General features: G+C 38.3%; 1 protein-coding gene across 1 annotated transcript in view; it reads left to right on the plus strand.

Annotated features, from left to right (window-relative positions):
* slc30a7 (solute carrier family 30 member 7) overlaps nt 1-15615 on the plus strand; it is a 28594-nt gene that overhangs the window by 9027 nt on the left and 3952 nt on the right. Inside the window, exons 7-8 of the mRNA XM_007240108.4 lie at nt 774-824; nt 3742-3877. Coding sequence (XP_007240170.1) covers nt 774-824; nt 3742-3877 — 187 coding nt within the window. The remainder of the gene's footprint in view (nt 1-773; nt 825-3741; nt 3878-15615) is intronic.

A 15615-nucleotide genomic window follows, 5' to 3' on the forward strand; every position in this document is an offset into this window, starting at 1 on the left:
TGCTTCAGGGCCTGAACATCTTGCTGTAATAAATGAAATCAGGAATTCTTCTGTTTAGAAGGAGAATTTCTGGCCATCTTCTGCAGAAGGACAATGACCCACAGCAGACAAACAAGTTCACTTCTGAAAAACTTAAAAAATAAATAAATAAATAAATAAATAAATAAGGTTTTGTAGTGGCTTAGTCAAAGTCTGAGATGTTTGAGATGCTGTGCCATGATCATAAACAGCCAATGTGGCTGAATAATAAAAAAAAATCTGCAAAGAGTGAGGCAAAATTCCTCCACAGAGATGTGAAAGACTCGTTGCCAGTTATTGGTAAAGCTTGATTGCAATTGTTTTTTTTTGTTGTTTTTTTTTACATAGGGCTAGGTTGGTTTGGATATTGTTTTTCCTTTCATAAATAAAATTATAATAAAAAAAATACTATAACAAGGAAAGCAAACACAAAAGAAGTCTGTAGGGGGGCAAATCATTTTTCACACCTCTCTCTCTCTCTCTCTGTCTGTCTGTCTGTCTGTCTTGCGCACACATACACTCATTTGTATATGAATAAGCTAAATATTCTGCACTTGAATAGGTAATAGATTTTTGCTTGGTAACAAAATTAACATTGCATTATTTATTTTGTTTTATTATTATTTCATACAATATCATTTACATTACATCATTACATAACATATAACATTTTTCTTACTGAATCATTAAAATGTGTATTTTCTGTAGCATTATGTTCTTATATATGTTATTTTTCTTTTTTTTTTCTTTTCTAGATGATCAATTACATACACCAGGCAAAGGCGCCAGCAAACAGATATTGCAAGGTAAGTATTGGCTTCATCTTGTTACCAGCAGATGGAGCCAGAGCTCTGTTGTGCTTTACTTTTGAATGCGTGAAAACAGTGAACAAGCCTGCTGTGCTGTGTGCTGCTCGCATTCGCTTATGTGCTTCACTGCATTTGTCCTGTTCATACACTGTACTTTCCAGGGAAGTATTTCTAGGACGATTTGATTCTGTTTTCCAATGACAAAAGCATTCTTGAGTTCAGTATGTTGGATTATCACCACCCAAACTAGTTCCCCAACTCGTCAACTTCCTAACTCATGCTATACAGCATTAGGCACAGTGCCAGCAGGATCATGTTTAATCTATCTGCTCCAGAGAGTCTTATTCTTTTGGACAAGCTGTGTGTTTTTGTATGGATGTGTAGTAGCAGGATGCATTCATTACACAGAGGGTCTCCACAAACATGTGAACACTTGCATGTATATGCAAATGCACTGGGGAGGTTTACCAAACAAATTGACCTCGAAGTGGCCAGTATAGATCATTGATCATTTGACCACGCCCCCTCTTATTAGCGTTAGGCGTGATAGGTTGATGGAGTTTTATTCGTGACGAGGTGACGGGTCAGTCCGGCCCAACAGCTGACCTCTGACCCCGCGCTAACTGGGTTAACGCTGAGATCTGAGAGAGTTCAGGAGCACTGTCACTTTAAAACTCTTTGTTTGAGGCTGTGTGGGAAAAGAGCGCAGAAGAGAAAGTGAGCTTGTCCCCTAGACCCTGGCACACAGAGCGAGAGAATGGGTCCTTTGGGAGGCCGGCTCAGGGGGGATGTACAGGGCTCTGTGGAGGGGGGGAAAGGGAGGGAGGGCGGTGTTGGAGTGGTGGAGTGGTGACAGTGCAAAAGGTTACACCGCCTCCATCCCTGTTCCTGCTTTTGCCCTCGTGATCACTCCTTTTCTTTTTTTTTTTTTTTTTTTCTTTTGTCCACATCAGAATTCCCGAATCTGATCCGTGTTTTTTTTTTTTTTTTTTTTTTGGATCGGTCAGTTGATGGGATCGGGCATTCCTGATTGTTTTGCTGCTCCTGCTCTCACCGCACTCAGATGAGCTTTCCGTTTAATTCGGGCTTCGCTCGCTTTCTGCGGTTTGGACATTCTGGGAAATTCAAAGCGACTGCAATCATGACGTATTCAGATAAAGGGGGTCTTTTTAGGGGGGCTAATGGGCCATCAGAAGTTGGTTATTCTCCATTACTACTATAGGACTTTATATAGATATGGAAGGAGTTTGGAGTTTTTCTTTTGTTTAAAGATATAGTCTGAACACTAGTCTGCTTTAACCCAAAAGATCCCCTGGTGATGTATGTGTCACAGATCCTTTAAAAGCTGTGTAATGTCCCTTACAGCACTTTGTCTAGCATTTTAAATCTAATATATAAACATAAAGTACCAAAGTGACACATACTAAACATCCTGAGAGCGCCACAAGACAGTTTTTGAGTCTGTGTTCATCCATCTGACCATATTTACAGAATATAGGTGTGCTGGGTTAGTTCTAAAAATAAAATTAGCTTTATTTAAAATTGTGTTTTTGCTTCTATAGGTTCTTTTTTTTTACCCATTTTAACAATGTACAAGCTTTATTTTTGTATAAGTTTTCATATAAGTAGACCGAATATTTGTGAAATACAGCCTTGCGTACAGCCATTTGATTGGACACTTTTCATACGTTTGATTCAAACTTTTCATACGTTTCATATAAAGTTTTCGGAATTTGCTTTTTTTTTTTTTTTTTTATTCCCCCCATTAGGAATTAATAGAGCCAAAAATGTGAATTCCCATCTACGATACCTCTACAAGGGTTCAGCAATGTTTTAACCAATAAACATCCATGATTTTTTTCATGACTTTTCCATACCTTCAACGCAAATTTTCATGACAATACGATATGTAAAACATCAGTGCGTACATGGACAAGCCAAGAATCAACAAAAACTATAATTAAAATCGATTATAGTAGGTCTAAAAGTAATCAGATAAAATGTAGACACAAAATTTCACATAATAAAATGTGTATCAGATCCTGAGAGTTCCATTGTGTAGAGCTAAATTACTGAATTAACTCTTGAGCTGATGAATTTCAAACTCAAAATAGATTATTTTCCATCAATAAACTGAAGCACAAAGATTTGTAGACCAAATATTAGGGCTTTTCCACAATTTTCTGGGTGTTTTCTTCCCCAAAAAACTTACTCAGGCCTGGAAATTGCTTTTTTTCAGATTCCATGACTTTTACAGGTTTTTCATGACCGTACAAACCTTGCTCTACTTAACTGATACACACCATTTTGGATATACGAAGTCATATAAGTGCAGCATCACCCCCCACAGATCAAATCTGCACTTCATTATTTCTTTTAACAAATTTTAACTGAACCTCTTAGTGGTCCTTAGGACCACTGAAAGTAGTAGCTTTCTTAAATGAGGAGAGGGCAAAATATCAATATATTTTTAAAAAATGGCATCGGTGTGCTTCTGCTATCAATTAAGCAGCACCACATATATTCATTTTTAAAACAGAGCTATCAAAAATATTAAAACAGCAAAGGAGAATGCACAACAATGCATATTTACCATGATTTGGTGCAACTACACATTCTCAACAAAAACGTAAAGACTGACCTTTTTAAAGCAACACTGTGTATCAATAGTGCCTTAACTTTTCAGATTCAGATTCATGTTAATGCTCCCCTGACTATTACAGGAGTAAATTTAATAGTCACATTCTTGGTGTAATGATAATTTAATGAGGAAAGCTGCTATCTTAACCATTATAACTTTTTCCTTTGTTGTTTTTTTTTTAATTTAGATTGGCATCATGATTGCTATATATAAAAATGGTGTTCATGTTAATTAAATGTGTAATCTTTAACAGCTGTGTTTGATGTATTGCAGGAGTTTTTCTGCACATTGTTGCTGATACGTTAGGCAGCATAGGAGTCATCATATCAGCTTTCCTGATGCAGAGATATGACCTGATGATCGCCGATCCTATCTGCTCAATGCTCATCGCTCTTCTCATTGGAGTCAGGTAGGAACACACACCCTTCACACACCCTTCACACACACACACACCCACCCAACAGGTGTGGCATGTGGATATATTACCTTTTTAGCTTTACACAGAATGATCTAAGCAATGTAGAATAGATGTCCAGCTAAAGCACAAATAGACATAGCATTTTAAATGGTATGTGAATTTTAAAACACTTAATTTCCTTCTGGATTCTAAATGATAAAATCTGTATCTTCAGATGATCCGCCTCAGGGTAAATAGATTCAGTTTGAAATGATTGATAATTAACTTGATAATACTTCAGATTTATACATTACTGTTTCATTCTTTACACACTCTTGCTTTTTCTACACTCAGCTTTGCATGTGTGAGTGTGTGTGTGTCTGCTGTCCTGCTGAAGTTAGACCTCCTCCCTCAGCTCCACCCAAAACCCACAGTAGCACCTAATACAGGGCAGACTGAAGCCACTTCACAGTGACCATCTCCCAGTCAGCTCTCCAACTTCTACCCCAACCAGCTGAATTACAGGACATGTTCGTACACACACACACACACAGAGAGAGAGAGGGTGGAGTCCAGAGCACTCTCACATGTGGTAAAGCCTCCAGAACAGTAGTCAGCTCCTTCATGTGTCGTTATTCTCAATGCTGAAGTTGGCGAAAGCCACGTCACAGAGCTGTGGGCTGGATCTGTTGTGCTTTTGAATTGTCAAATGAGTTAGTGTCCCTCTTGTGACACTCTTGTTAGTTTAAATAACATGCTTTTTCTATTTCAATAGGAGTCTAAATGTTTGTAGTTGCTTAAATAGCTCTTGTAACTAGAGAAGAAGATTTCTGGCTTATGTGGTATATCAGGCGGTTCATATAAAACTGTGACTGCTGATGTGTTTTGTGTTCATGTGAAAACAGTGTTAAATAGTGTGTATCAAAAATGAATTTTTCTTAACATATTGCCCAGCTCTAATTGCTAGGTATTTGCTAAGGTATTGCTAGCTGGTAATTTTTTTTTTTGTCTTCCTAAATAGTTGATAGACAGGTGTCGTTGTTAAGGTGTTGCTAGGTGGTAACTGTGGTATGCCAGGTTGATGCTAGGTAATATTGCTGCATGATTGCCAAGATGCTGCTATGTGGTTGCTGTAGTATTCCAGGTTGATGCTAGGTAATATTGTTGCATAATTGCCATGACGCTGCTAGGTGGTTTCTGTGGTATTCCATCTTAATGCTAGTTAATCTTGCTGCATAATTGTTATGATGCTGCTATGTGGTTGCTGGGGTATCCCAGGTTGATGCTAGCGCATATTGCTGCATAATTGCCATGATGTTGCTAGGTGGTTGCTGTGGTATCCCAGGTTGATGCTAGATAATATTGCTGCATAATTGTTATGATGCTGCTATGTGGTTGCTGGGGTTTCCCAGGTTGATGCTAGCGCATATTGCTGCATAATTGCCATGATGTTGCTAGGTGGTTGCTGTGGTATCCCAGGTTGATGCTAGATAATATTGCTGCATAATTGTTATGATGCTGCTATGTGGTTGCTGGGGTATCCCAGGTTGATGCTAGCGCATATTGCTGCATAATTGCCATGATGTTGCTAGGTGGTTTCTGTGGTATTCCAGGTTAATGCTAGGTAATTTTGCTGCATAATTGCCATGATGCTGCTAGGTGGTTGCTTTGGTATCCCAGGTTGATGTTAGATAATACTTCATAATTGCCATGACGCTGCTTGGTGGTCGCTGTGGTATTCCAGGTTAATGCTAGGTAATATTGCTGCATAATTGTCATGATGCTGCTTGGTGGTTGCTGTGGTATCCCAGGTTGATGCTAGATAATATTGCTGCCTAATTACCATGATGTTACTTGGTGGTTGCTTTGGTATTCCAGGTTGATGCTAGATAATATTGCTGTATAATAGCTGTGATGCTGCTAGGTGGTTGCTGGGGTGTTGCTAGATGGTTTTTAGCACAATGTTCTTGGTTCCTATGGGAAAAGTTCAGTTTTCCACCAACTTCTGCCACCTAAAACAAATTGTAGAGTAACGTTCTGTCCCTGTGCTCAGTTCTCTCAGAGGAAACTGGTGTAGTTGTGAAGAACAGAGAAGGGCCTCATTCCCAAATTCCCAACTCACAGCGAACACTCTTCTCCATGTTCATGTGTCTCTCTCTCTCTCTCTCTCTCTCTCTCTCTCTCTCTCTGTTCAGAGCTTTTCTTCTCCTCTCTCTCTGGAATGCGGTGGTGATCTGTGGCCGTTCCTTTAAAAAATGCGGGAACAAAGGCATCTTTTTAAGATGGACTTTTCCCTCCACCCTCTTCTCTCTTTTATCAGAGAGAAAGGGGGTGTGTGTGTTATCGACACCCCTCGTGCTGCTGCCTGAATTCTTCTCCTCAGGAGCAAAGAATCGAATAATATTCTAACCATAAGAATGAAGCCACCTGCCTGCCCTGCTGTTTCAACCGCAAACATGAAGAGAAGGTGGTGAATAAGAGTGGGAGAGAGAGAGAGAGGCTTCAGTCATTTCAATACAGGTGCAGTTTAAAGAGCGAGAGTCGAGGTGAAAGGAAATCTAACAGCTTTTATCCAGCTTACAGAAGTAATTAGGCAACCAGAAGGCAATTAAAACTCTTACTACAAATACAAAGTTAGGCAATTGAGGTGTGTTTGGTTATTTATTAGATTTGCACAGTGTTTTTAAAGATGAACAGGTGAAGAGAAGAACATTTGATGATCTAGTTACAGGGGCACATGTAAAGGGGTGGATATATTAGATAACGTGTATGTATTTAAAGATGGAGCTAGATAGCAGAATGTCCTACATATTTAAAGGACCATTAAGGGTTTTATTTTCTGTAGAAACTTATGACATATCATCCGATAGTAAGGAAACAAGTTAAGTTAAAGCACTGGCAGCTGGAATCAGCAGAGCGTCAGCCAGAATGTTCTATAAACTGTTATTTAAACTGTGCTGTACATCATGGTAATCTACAGTATGTGTGTTGAGTCCTTTGAATCTGCCCACTGCAATACGCCCAGGCCCATTTCCACACTCAGGGTTGCCAGGTATAGACAAACAAACTGTACTGGGCTGAGTGATTTTAAGTACTCTTAAGAGGGGTAGTTGGTTAGTGATAAATGGGCGTTACCAATACAAGGCCAGTTGACACTTTTATTTCTACTGTATTGTGTTGTTCGTGATCAGCCCTTTATTTGAACTACAATTCCGAGTAGTAGGTTCCTGTACTTCCTGGTTTCTGCTCCGAAAAGTTTCCATTGGCTTGCTCGGTGGCGGAGCTTTTAATTTTAGAAACTTTTCATTTTAGTGGCATAAAGTTATCCAAAAGCAGTGTGTAAGACTGGTGGAGGAGAACATGCCAATATGCATGAAAACTGTGATTAAAAACTTGGGTTAATCCAGCAAATATGGATTTCTGAACTCTTAAAACTTTATAAATATAAACTTTAGCACTATTTAAGATCTGAAAGCTCTGCATCTTTTTGTTATTTGAGCCATTTCTCATTTTCTGTATGTAAATGCTCTAAATGACAATATTTTTATTTGGAATTTGGGAGAAATGTTGTCTTTAGTTTATAGAATAAAACAACGATGTTCATTTTATCTAAACATAATTATAAATAGCAAAATCAGAGAAACTGATTCAGAAACTGAAGTAGTATCTTAAATTTTTCCAGAGCTAAGAAGTTCTTTTAAATATTGGGGCCCAGGCCTACACCAGCAACTCACTTTTATAGCTCATCTTGAGCTTCTCTCATTGGCAGCCTGGGCTCGTCTATCGCTTGAACGTTTGGAGAGATTGTGCACAATAACAGGTCTGTGGGAATGCCTGTGGTCAGCATGGATGGACAAGAGAGTGTTTGGACAGCTAAAGCCTGCATTTTTCCAGCTGAACCTCAGTCATTGGAGATTGATAGGCTCCAGAGAACTCTTTATTTTGATTTTAAGACACTGACCGCTTTCGGAGGCCGAGCTCCTCGCTGAGTGACGGAACACACTTGTGTACTTCAGCAGCGCTTCTCAGCACACTATTAGCCTATGCCTTCTTTCATTGAAGACCACGTGCTGTCTGCAAACAGCTGGTCGAAGCTGTTTAGCCTGGTTGGACGTCCGTGGGGGAATAACTGGGATGTCTGTGGTGGCTGGAGCAGCTGCGTGTTTGCTGTATGATTAGATGGAGAGTAGTGGTTTAAAAGCCAGGCGATCGGAAGGCCCCTGCTGCTGTGACCCTGACTAGCAGTCCTCTGCTCTCATAGCTCTTGGCCAAAGTGCTGCTTAATCGCTTTGGGCCTCAGTCTAAAGCCACAGGATTGGACTGAGGGTGGAATATTAACATAAATTAACATTTTGTTCTGTGTGTGCAAAGCCAGAGCTGCTTGGGGTCGGAGGTAAGGCGTTTAGCTGCGACTTCAAAGCTGCTATTGGTCGGCGTGTGTGTTAGTGTGTCAGTGTTAGTGTGTTAGACCTCATAGTGTCCTATACAATAATGAAATACAGTAGTTACGAAAATAGTTGCATTTAGAAAGGAGGGTCAGATTTTAGTGCTTTTTGAAAGAAAAATAAAAGTTACCAGGAATAATCAATGTTTGAAAATGTATTCTTTAATGGGAAACTCTTGGTTATCTTTATTGACCTACAAATACAGTAAAAAAGTAGTGTCTTGGCATTGTTGTAGAGTTGTAGAGGTTCTTAATGGTGGTATCACTGTTGTTTTTACGTGGATCTCAGTGGAAACGCACGCCCAAAGTTGTGTGGCAGTGGACGAATAGCTATTTTATTAAATGTTAGGTGGCAAAACTTAGAGATGGTTGCCGTACGAGATTAAAATTACCAGAGGTAATTTTAGTAAAAAACAGTAGGTAATTCAGCCTGTTGTTTTCTCAGAGGACGTTTGAGAAAAACACATACATGGTTGTTCTGGACAGGAATAAAATCATAGAGAACCCCTCATTAACAAGAAAATTGCCCCAGGACCCCCTGAGAAACTATCCGGATAGGTCTTAAGACCTTAAGACATTAATGCTTGTTGAGGTCCTAGATCTAGATCCCAGATTTTGATTGAATGATTTGCAGTATATAAAGATCAGATTCTCTATAGATTGACATGAATATTCTGCATCATAAATTATCCACACTTAAGGCTCTGATTGGTCAAGATGTCTTTTTCTGTACCAGTATTGCAAAAAGCCAATATGGCGATGCATACTGCCGCCCTACTTTCCAATTAACCACATGCATGTTTGGTCTTTGGGAGGGTCTGGTGGACGTGTTTGGTGTGGGTACAGTTTACGCTCTGATCAGATAGGCATGCCACATGCCGTACAGCACCAGCAGCTCAGGTTCCTCTAATGACAGGCTATCCAGCTGGAGCTTTTTGAAACGTTCCAGTTTCCATTTCAGTTGGCTTTGGACGATGACCACGCTCAAGTGTGCACTTGTAATCTCGAGTCCTCGCTTGTAAAAGAGCAATGGGCCAGTCTGGGTTTTGGAGAGGGCTTCATCTGTGCTTTGTAACGTGGTTCTTGGTGGAACAATTTTTGATGACATGGTTAGAAGTAAAGAGTGTGTGTGTGGGGTGGGGGGGAGACATGCGTTAAGCCTTCATCTGAGTCAGAACCAGCCAAGACGAATGAAGATTTTTAGAGTTCATTTAGATGCTGCTTTAAGTTGGCCTTCATCGGACTGTCAGACCTATGCATTTAATAATGGGAATAGATGATAACATGTCCACTAGATTTAAACAGTAAGAGTGGTGACTACAGGGACTTACCATGAACTGTGTGTGTGTGTGTGTGTGTGTGTGTGTGTGTATATATATATATTTTTTTTTATACAAATTAAAAATTTATAATGTTTTGTATGCCACGATTGGTTTAAACCCTGTCTGAAGAGTTTTATTCCTTTAATACTCTGCATCCACTACAATTAACATCATGTATTTTCTTTTTTTTTCTTTTATGTTGCAAATAACAGTTTGAGGCCTGATGTCCATTAGAAATAGGCAATGAAACAGCCAATAAAACAGTATCTTATCCCATTGCAGTGACAACAAAGAGCTGAAAATTTGACTAGTGCTGGACAATATTGGTAAAACAAAAAAAAAATCTGAGTGATAAAAAAAAATATACAAGTGATTTCGTGATAATGATTTAAATTTTTAGCTCTAACATATCTTCATACTTTATTTAAAGCAGACAGCACCATATATATAATGCATAGTATTTTTTATGAATAGTAAGCATCCCTTTCATCTTTACATGCAGCTTTTATATTTGACTCCCCTTTATTTTCGTTTAGGAAAAGTGTAAAATATGCAAATCGCTGCTATAAAAGAGTTCTTTACAGGTTTCTGGCAGAAGCAAATGTTTGTCTACAATCTCAGATATCACATGTAGAAAATTGCATTAAAACAGTAATTCCAATAATTCAATTAATTAGTTTTAAGTCTTAACTTAAACATGAAGGCATGGTAGCACTAGAGCCAGTGAGACAAAGCAAGAGTGAAGTTTTAATAATCGTATGTTTATTTTACTGTTTAGATATCGTTTGTGAAATAAAAAGGTCAATATCAAATATAATAAAAAATGGCTGTTGGAAAAAAAAAACAATTACATATTTTAGTTAATTGGATTCAAATGATATATTAAAATATTAGTCTTCTATTGTGTGCACCACAGAGAGAAAACAGAGTTCTTCTAATTTTCCTTCACTGGAACATAATTCAGGTTTGAAAGGGTTAAGCTGAAGTGTATGCTCAAAAGAGCATTGCCTTATTCAACCGGCTCACATATTCAGTTTCAGCCATAACAGCCACTTTATAATGCTTATGTTATGAGTGGTGGGGGGACAGTAGGGCTACAACTAATGATTATTTTAGTAGTCTAGTAATCTGATGATTATTTTTTTTTGATTAGTTGATTAGTGAATTATTATTTCTGCCATGTTCTTTATCTCTGAAAACAATAGAAAAAGCTGAACATGAGATTTTAAAGGCATTTAAATGTTGTTTAAATGTAAAAAGTACTGATATTTAGTGAGTAAATATGTCATTTCTTGTGTTTGGGCACTTTTGGAGACTACAGTAAGTTGAGTGTAAACTGTGTGAATGAGCCATTTACCCTTTTATCTCCCACTGCCCTTCTGTCCTGAGTTGCATTCTGTTCTTCTTTGGCTGTTTCTCCTCGTACTCGTGCTGTAAGGGATCATTTCTGCTGGCAGTTCTTGGTCTAAAGTCTTCTGCAGTGCTCGTTTCTTCATTAGCAGTCTGAGTTGGTTGAATATCAGTAGGGGTTAAATTTACAGGCTCTTACTCTCACTATATTGGTTGCCTGTGCTCTGCAGACTTCTCTGTGGGCTGCAGTGCTCCTGTGGTTTACACAGCATCGTAAAAGTTTGCCTGCCTGTACTCGTAATGAGCGTTCAGGTTGACTCGGCATAATAACCTTCTATTACAGTGTGGTCAGGAAATCACAGCTTTTTCCTGCATTCTGTTGCCTGCATTCAGGCAAACGCTGAGCTTAGACTGTTATCAGTACATGCCCAAATTAGCCCAGTGTAGTGGACAGAACCTGGAGATATGATGAGTAAAATAATACAGCAAATAGGGTTCAATAGATTTCCACATATTGCAATAATGTTACTTTTAACTTCGACTTTTTATCCAATCAGAACAGTGGGATCTGAGGATACTGCTTTCTGAACACTAAACACTAAATGAACCACTGTCTGGTGTCAGTCTTTGCATTTTAAGTAGCACCCTAGGACAAATTTACCTGTGTTTTAATAGCTTTGATAATGTGCTTTTTATTTGACTAAAAATCGCAGTCACTTCAGGCCAAATCCTTGGCTAGGTAGAACATTTACATCTTTGCATTTACATATTTGCAAAAAAATTGACCTTATTTAGATCATATTAAAAACAAGTACAGTTTTAGCAATTTCAATTCCTTAAAATCCAGTAAAAGTAAATTATTTCAGATCATGCCACATTATTGAGTCAGCAGAGCTTTTTGAATATAACATGGCATTTCACAGTTGCAGTGTGTAATTGCAGTTCTAGCCCACATCCTATAGACCTTCTACGCTGTTTCTGGCAGTATTGGAGCCGAAACAGACCATAACCTTGACGTAATCACTGTAAGTAAGTGATTTGATGATTAACCTCCAGTGTGCTGCGCTGTGGTCACTGAATGCCTCTGCTTGCTTCTGCTTTGCTGCACAGGAAGGCTGGAACAATGCCATGATGTCAGAGCGTGCAGCGCCTTCCTGTTTTCATTTTGTTGTCCAAACAGGGGACAAAATACGAGGGTCTAAAAGAGTCTCGGCCCGATGTTGTAAACAATGTATATATCATAGAATCTTATGTAGCTTAAAAGTATATTAACCTAAAAAATAATAAGAGTTTATAGAAGACAGTCACATATGCCATGTTATATTTAGGAGACCCTAGGCTACTCAAATACGTCATAACCTCTTTTTTTTATGACCTCAGCAGGGCTGGAACTGTTATTCTAAAGTGGATTAATCCGTTTTTATTTTTTTTCGATGTTACTGATTAGATGTGCTGTTTTATAGTTTTATATGTTTTATACTATGTATTATATCTACAGCTCTGGGGGAAAAAAAATGAGACCCCTTCAGTTTCTGAATCCGTTTCTCCGATTTTGCCATTTATAGGTATAGGTTTTAATAAAATTAACATTGTTGTTTTATTCTACAAACTACAGACAACATTTCTACAAATTCCAAATAAACATACTGTCATTTAGAGCATTTATTTGCAGACATAACAATAAAGATACAGAGTGTTTAGAGCTCAAATAATGCAAAGAAAACATGTTAATATTCATAAAGTTTTAAGACTTTAGAAATCAATATTTGTTGGAATAACCCTGTTTTTAAGTACAGTTTTTTCATGCATCTTGTCATGTTCTCCTCCACCAGTCTTACACACTGCTTTTGGATAACTTTATGCCTGTACTCCTGGTGCAAAAATTCGAGCAGTTCAGTTTGGTTTGATGGCTTGTGATCATCCATCTTCCTCTTGATTATATTCCAGAGGTTTTCAATTTGGTAAAATCAAAGAAAGTCATTATTTTTAAGAGGTGTCTCTTTTTTCCCCCAAAGCTGTATACTTTACTCTGGTACTCAGGTCTGAAACTTAATAAATATATATAAATGCACCAAATCAAATCAGATAGTCAGATACTTGCTCTAAACCATATAAATGCCTTTTCTTTTTTTGCCATGTTCATGGCCAACAGCTCTTGGTCAACCACTCTGGGCGGAATCCAACACATCACTAATGTTCCTCGACCACATAGTTTACACACAGTTTACTGGCAAGACATGCTGAGCTCATGAAGTGCTATAGATTACTCACTAAACTCTCCATTACACTTCATGCTTAATGCTTCATGCTTTATGTTGATGGAGCCTGTCTGAGTTTAGGGCAGAAGCCATTAACACGCAGCCGTGGTCGAAGCGTGCGGCGTCTCTCTCAGGAAGCTTTTGGCTCTGAACAAAACGATGATTGAGAGAGACAGTCTGATAGTAACGAGATTTTGTTAGATTACACTTTTCCAAAACAGCAACAGTGTAAATATTGTTTTGTTGAGTGCACACTTGGAAACAAGAGTTCACAAACTCATTTAACAAATTTGGAAATGTAGAAAATGGAGATGAAGAGAAGATATACTTATTGATGGGGAGGAATGCACTGAAATATTCAGCCAAAAATGGCATAAGAAGCACTTTCAGGCTTCTAACCAAATAATTAAAAATAATTTATAATTTATACAAAAATCACTTATTTATTTTAAACCATGTTGCTTGTGTTATCCTCTATGTTAACGTTAATTTAGCAGTTAGCTCCCCACCCCAACCATATTCCATTTCCCTTCTGAGGCAGGAAGCATGAGAGAGCCAGCATGTAGCTAAAAAACATCAGGTTTACGTTCATTTTTACATTTTACTTGCTCAAATTAAATGCAATAAAGATTTTTTTACTTTTCATGCTTAATATAGGTTTGCTACGTTTTCTACCTCTTCACAAACTGGCTTTTGTTCCAGCTGGAAGTTTTGAGCTGTACTGGGCTAGGATTGTAAAGTAAGATGAGCTAACTTAGCCTTAGCATTTGTTTTTTGCCAAAATATTTCTCTGTGTAAATTAGAATAGCTCTACTGAGGTAACGTGATAACTAAAATTGCAATACTAAGGTAAATTCAAGATTAAAATAACACTACTGGGGTAAATATAAGATTAGAATAACACTAGAATAACTCTACTTAAGGGAAAATTAATTACTGAAATTCCAAAAGTACAATTTTGAGGTAGATAGCACTGCTGAAAAAAGTTCATGATTAGAATAGCTTTTGCTGAGGTAAGTTTTTTTTGTGCTTTGTTTATATGTCTGCTGGGATATTAAACTTTGTTCAAGAAATGGTTTTAAATGGTAAAATTATAACTTATGGCTATGTACTGTATTAAATGGTGGAGAAACAGTTACAAATTTAACGAAAACCTGAAAAAAACAGTACTGTGTTTTCTGCCTTCAGACAAATGTTTCATTTTGTTTGGTTTTCGTTTCAGACCAAAAAATGTCTTGTCTGTTCATCCCTACTTATTGAAAGACCAGACCATACCAGACTTTGTCTGAAGTTCAGGAGGAGTGAACGGGATGGAGGGAGGCAGAGGGGTGAAAGAGAATAGATGAGGGTACAAGATAGATGATCACCATGGAGCTGAAGTAGAGGAGTGTCCTGCCTGCCTATTTTGAGTTCACGCTACAGCTATGCTAACCGCTTAGCAGGACAGCAGCAGCTACACGGCAGCCGGATCTGCATGACCCTAACTCCTGAGCTCCTGACACCAGAAGCTGTGGGCAGTGTTGAAGTTGAGCTGGTGAGAGTGGTGGTGGAATATCTGCTGCTGGTCTCACAGGGTCAGGTTTGCTTCTTCCCTGAGCCGAACAGTCTGCCTGGCTCGGGCTGAGCCTCCTGCTTCGTCACTGTATTGACGCCCATTGTTCAGATTTGATTGCGCGCTCCATGGCAGCACATCCTTTGGCGTGACTTGGCATTCCTCAGACTGTTCTGTTACCATGTGATGTGTCCCAGTAGAACAGGAAGCTCGGAGGAAGCGAGTCATGCTGGCCTCTTGTGTTGATTTTTTAATAATTTTTTCCTGCCCGGTTAGTTAAATACTGAGGGAAAGATATGGAAAGCAATAATAAAACTATTATTATGAATATGCAACTATTACACATATTGGGGAAATTTCCCAGGCAGGAATTAAGCTTATTTATAGACAGAACGCTGCCCAGTCTAAGACTAGACTTAATCACTGTCTGGGAAACGGATCCTATTTGGAATTTCTACAAGATATTGCTTCTGTATGAATTTGACTGTTTTCAGTGACGAGCTCTTTAGTAAGGTGAGGATATTGAACAATCCCAGGGAGTAGATAAGCTGTGTGTGCGCATTTGCTCATCTGTGTCAGCAGTGAGTAAAACTTAAAGTATCTAAATGCATACATTTGTACATCTAGTGTTTAATAATCTTTATTTAGTTTAGGATTAGAATAGCTCTACTAAGGGTAAAGTATTGTCAGAATAGCATTACTGAAGTAAGTTTAAGATTGGAAAAGCTCTACTGAGGTACATTTTATTATCAAAATAGTATTGCAATTTTAGTTAACATACCTTAATAAAGCTAAGATAAATTAAAGATTGGAATGTCACTACT

This window comes from Astyanax mexicanus, chromosome 16 (genome assembly GCF_023375975.1).
Source record: "Astyanax mexicanus isolate ESR-SI-001 chromosome 16, AstMex3_surface, whole genome shotgun sequence".
NCBI classification, from domain to species: domain Eukaryota; kingdom Metazoa; phylum Chordata; class Actinopteri; order Characiformes; family Acestrorhamphidae; genus Astyanax; species Astyanax mexicanus.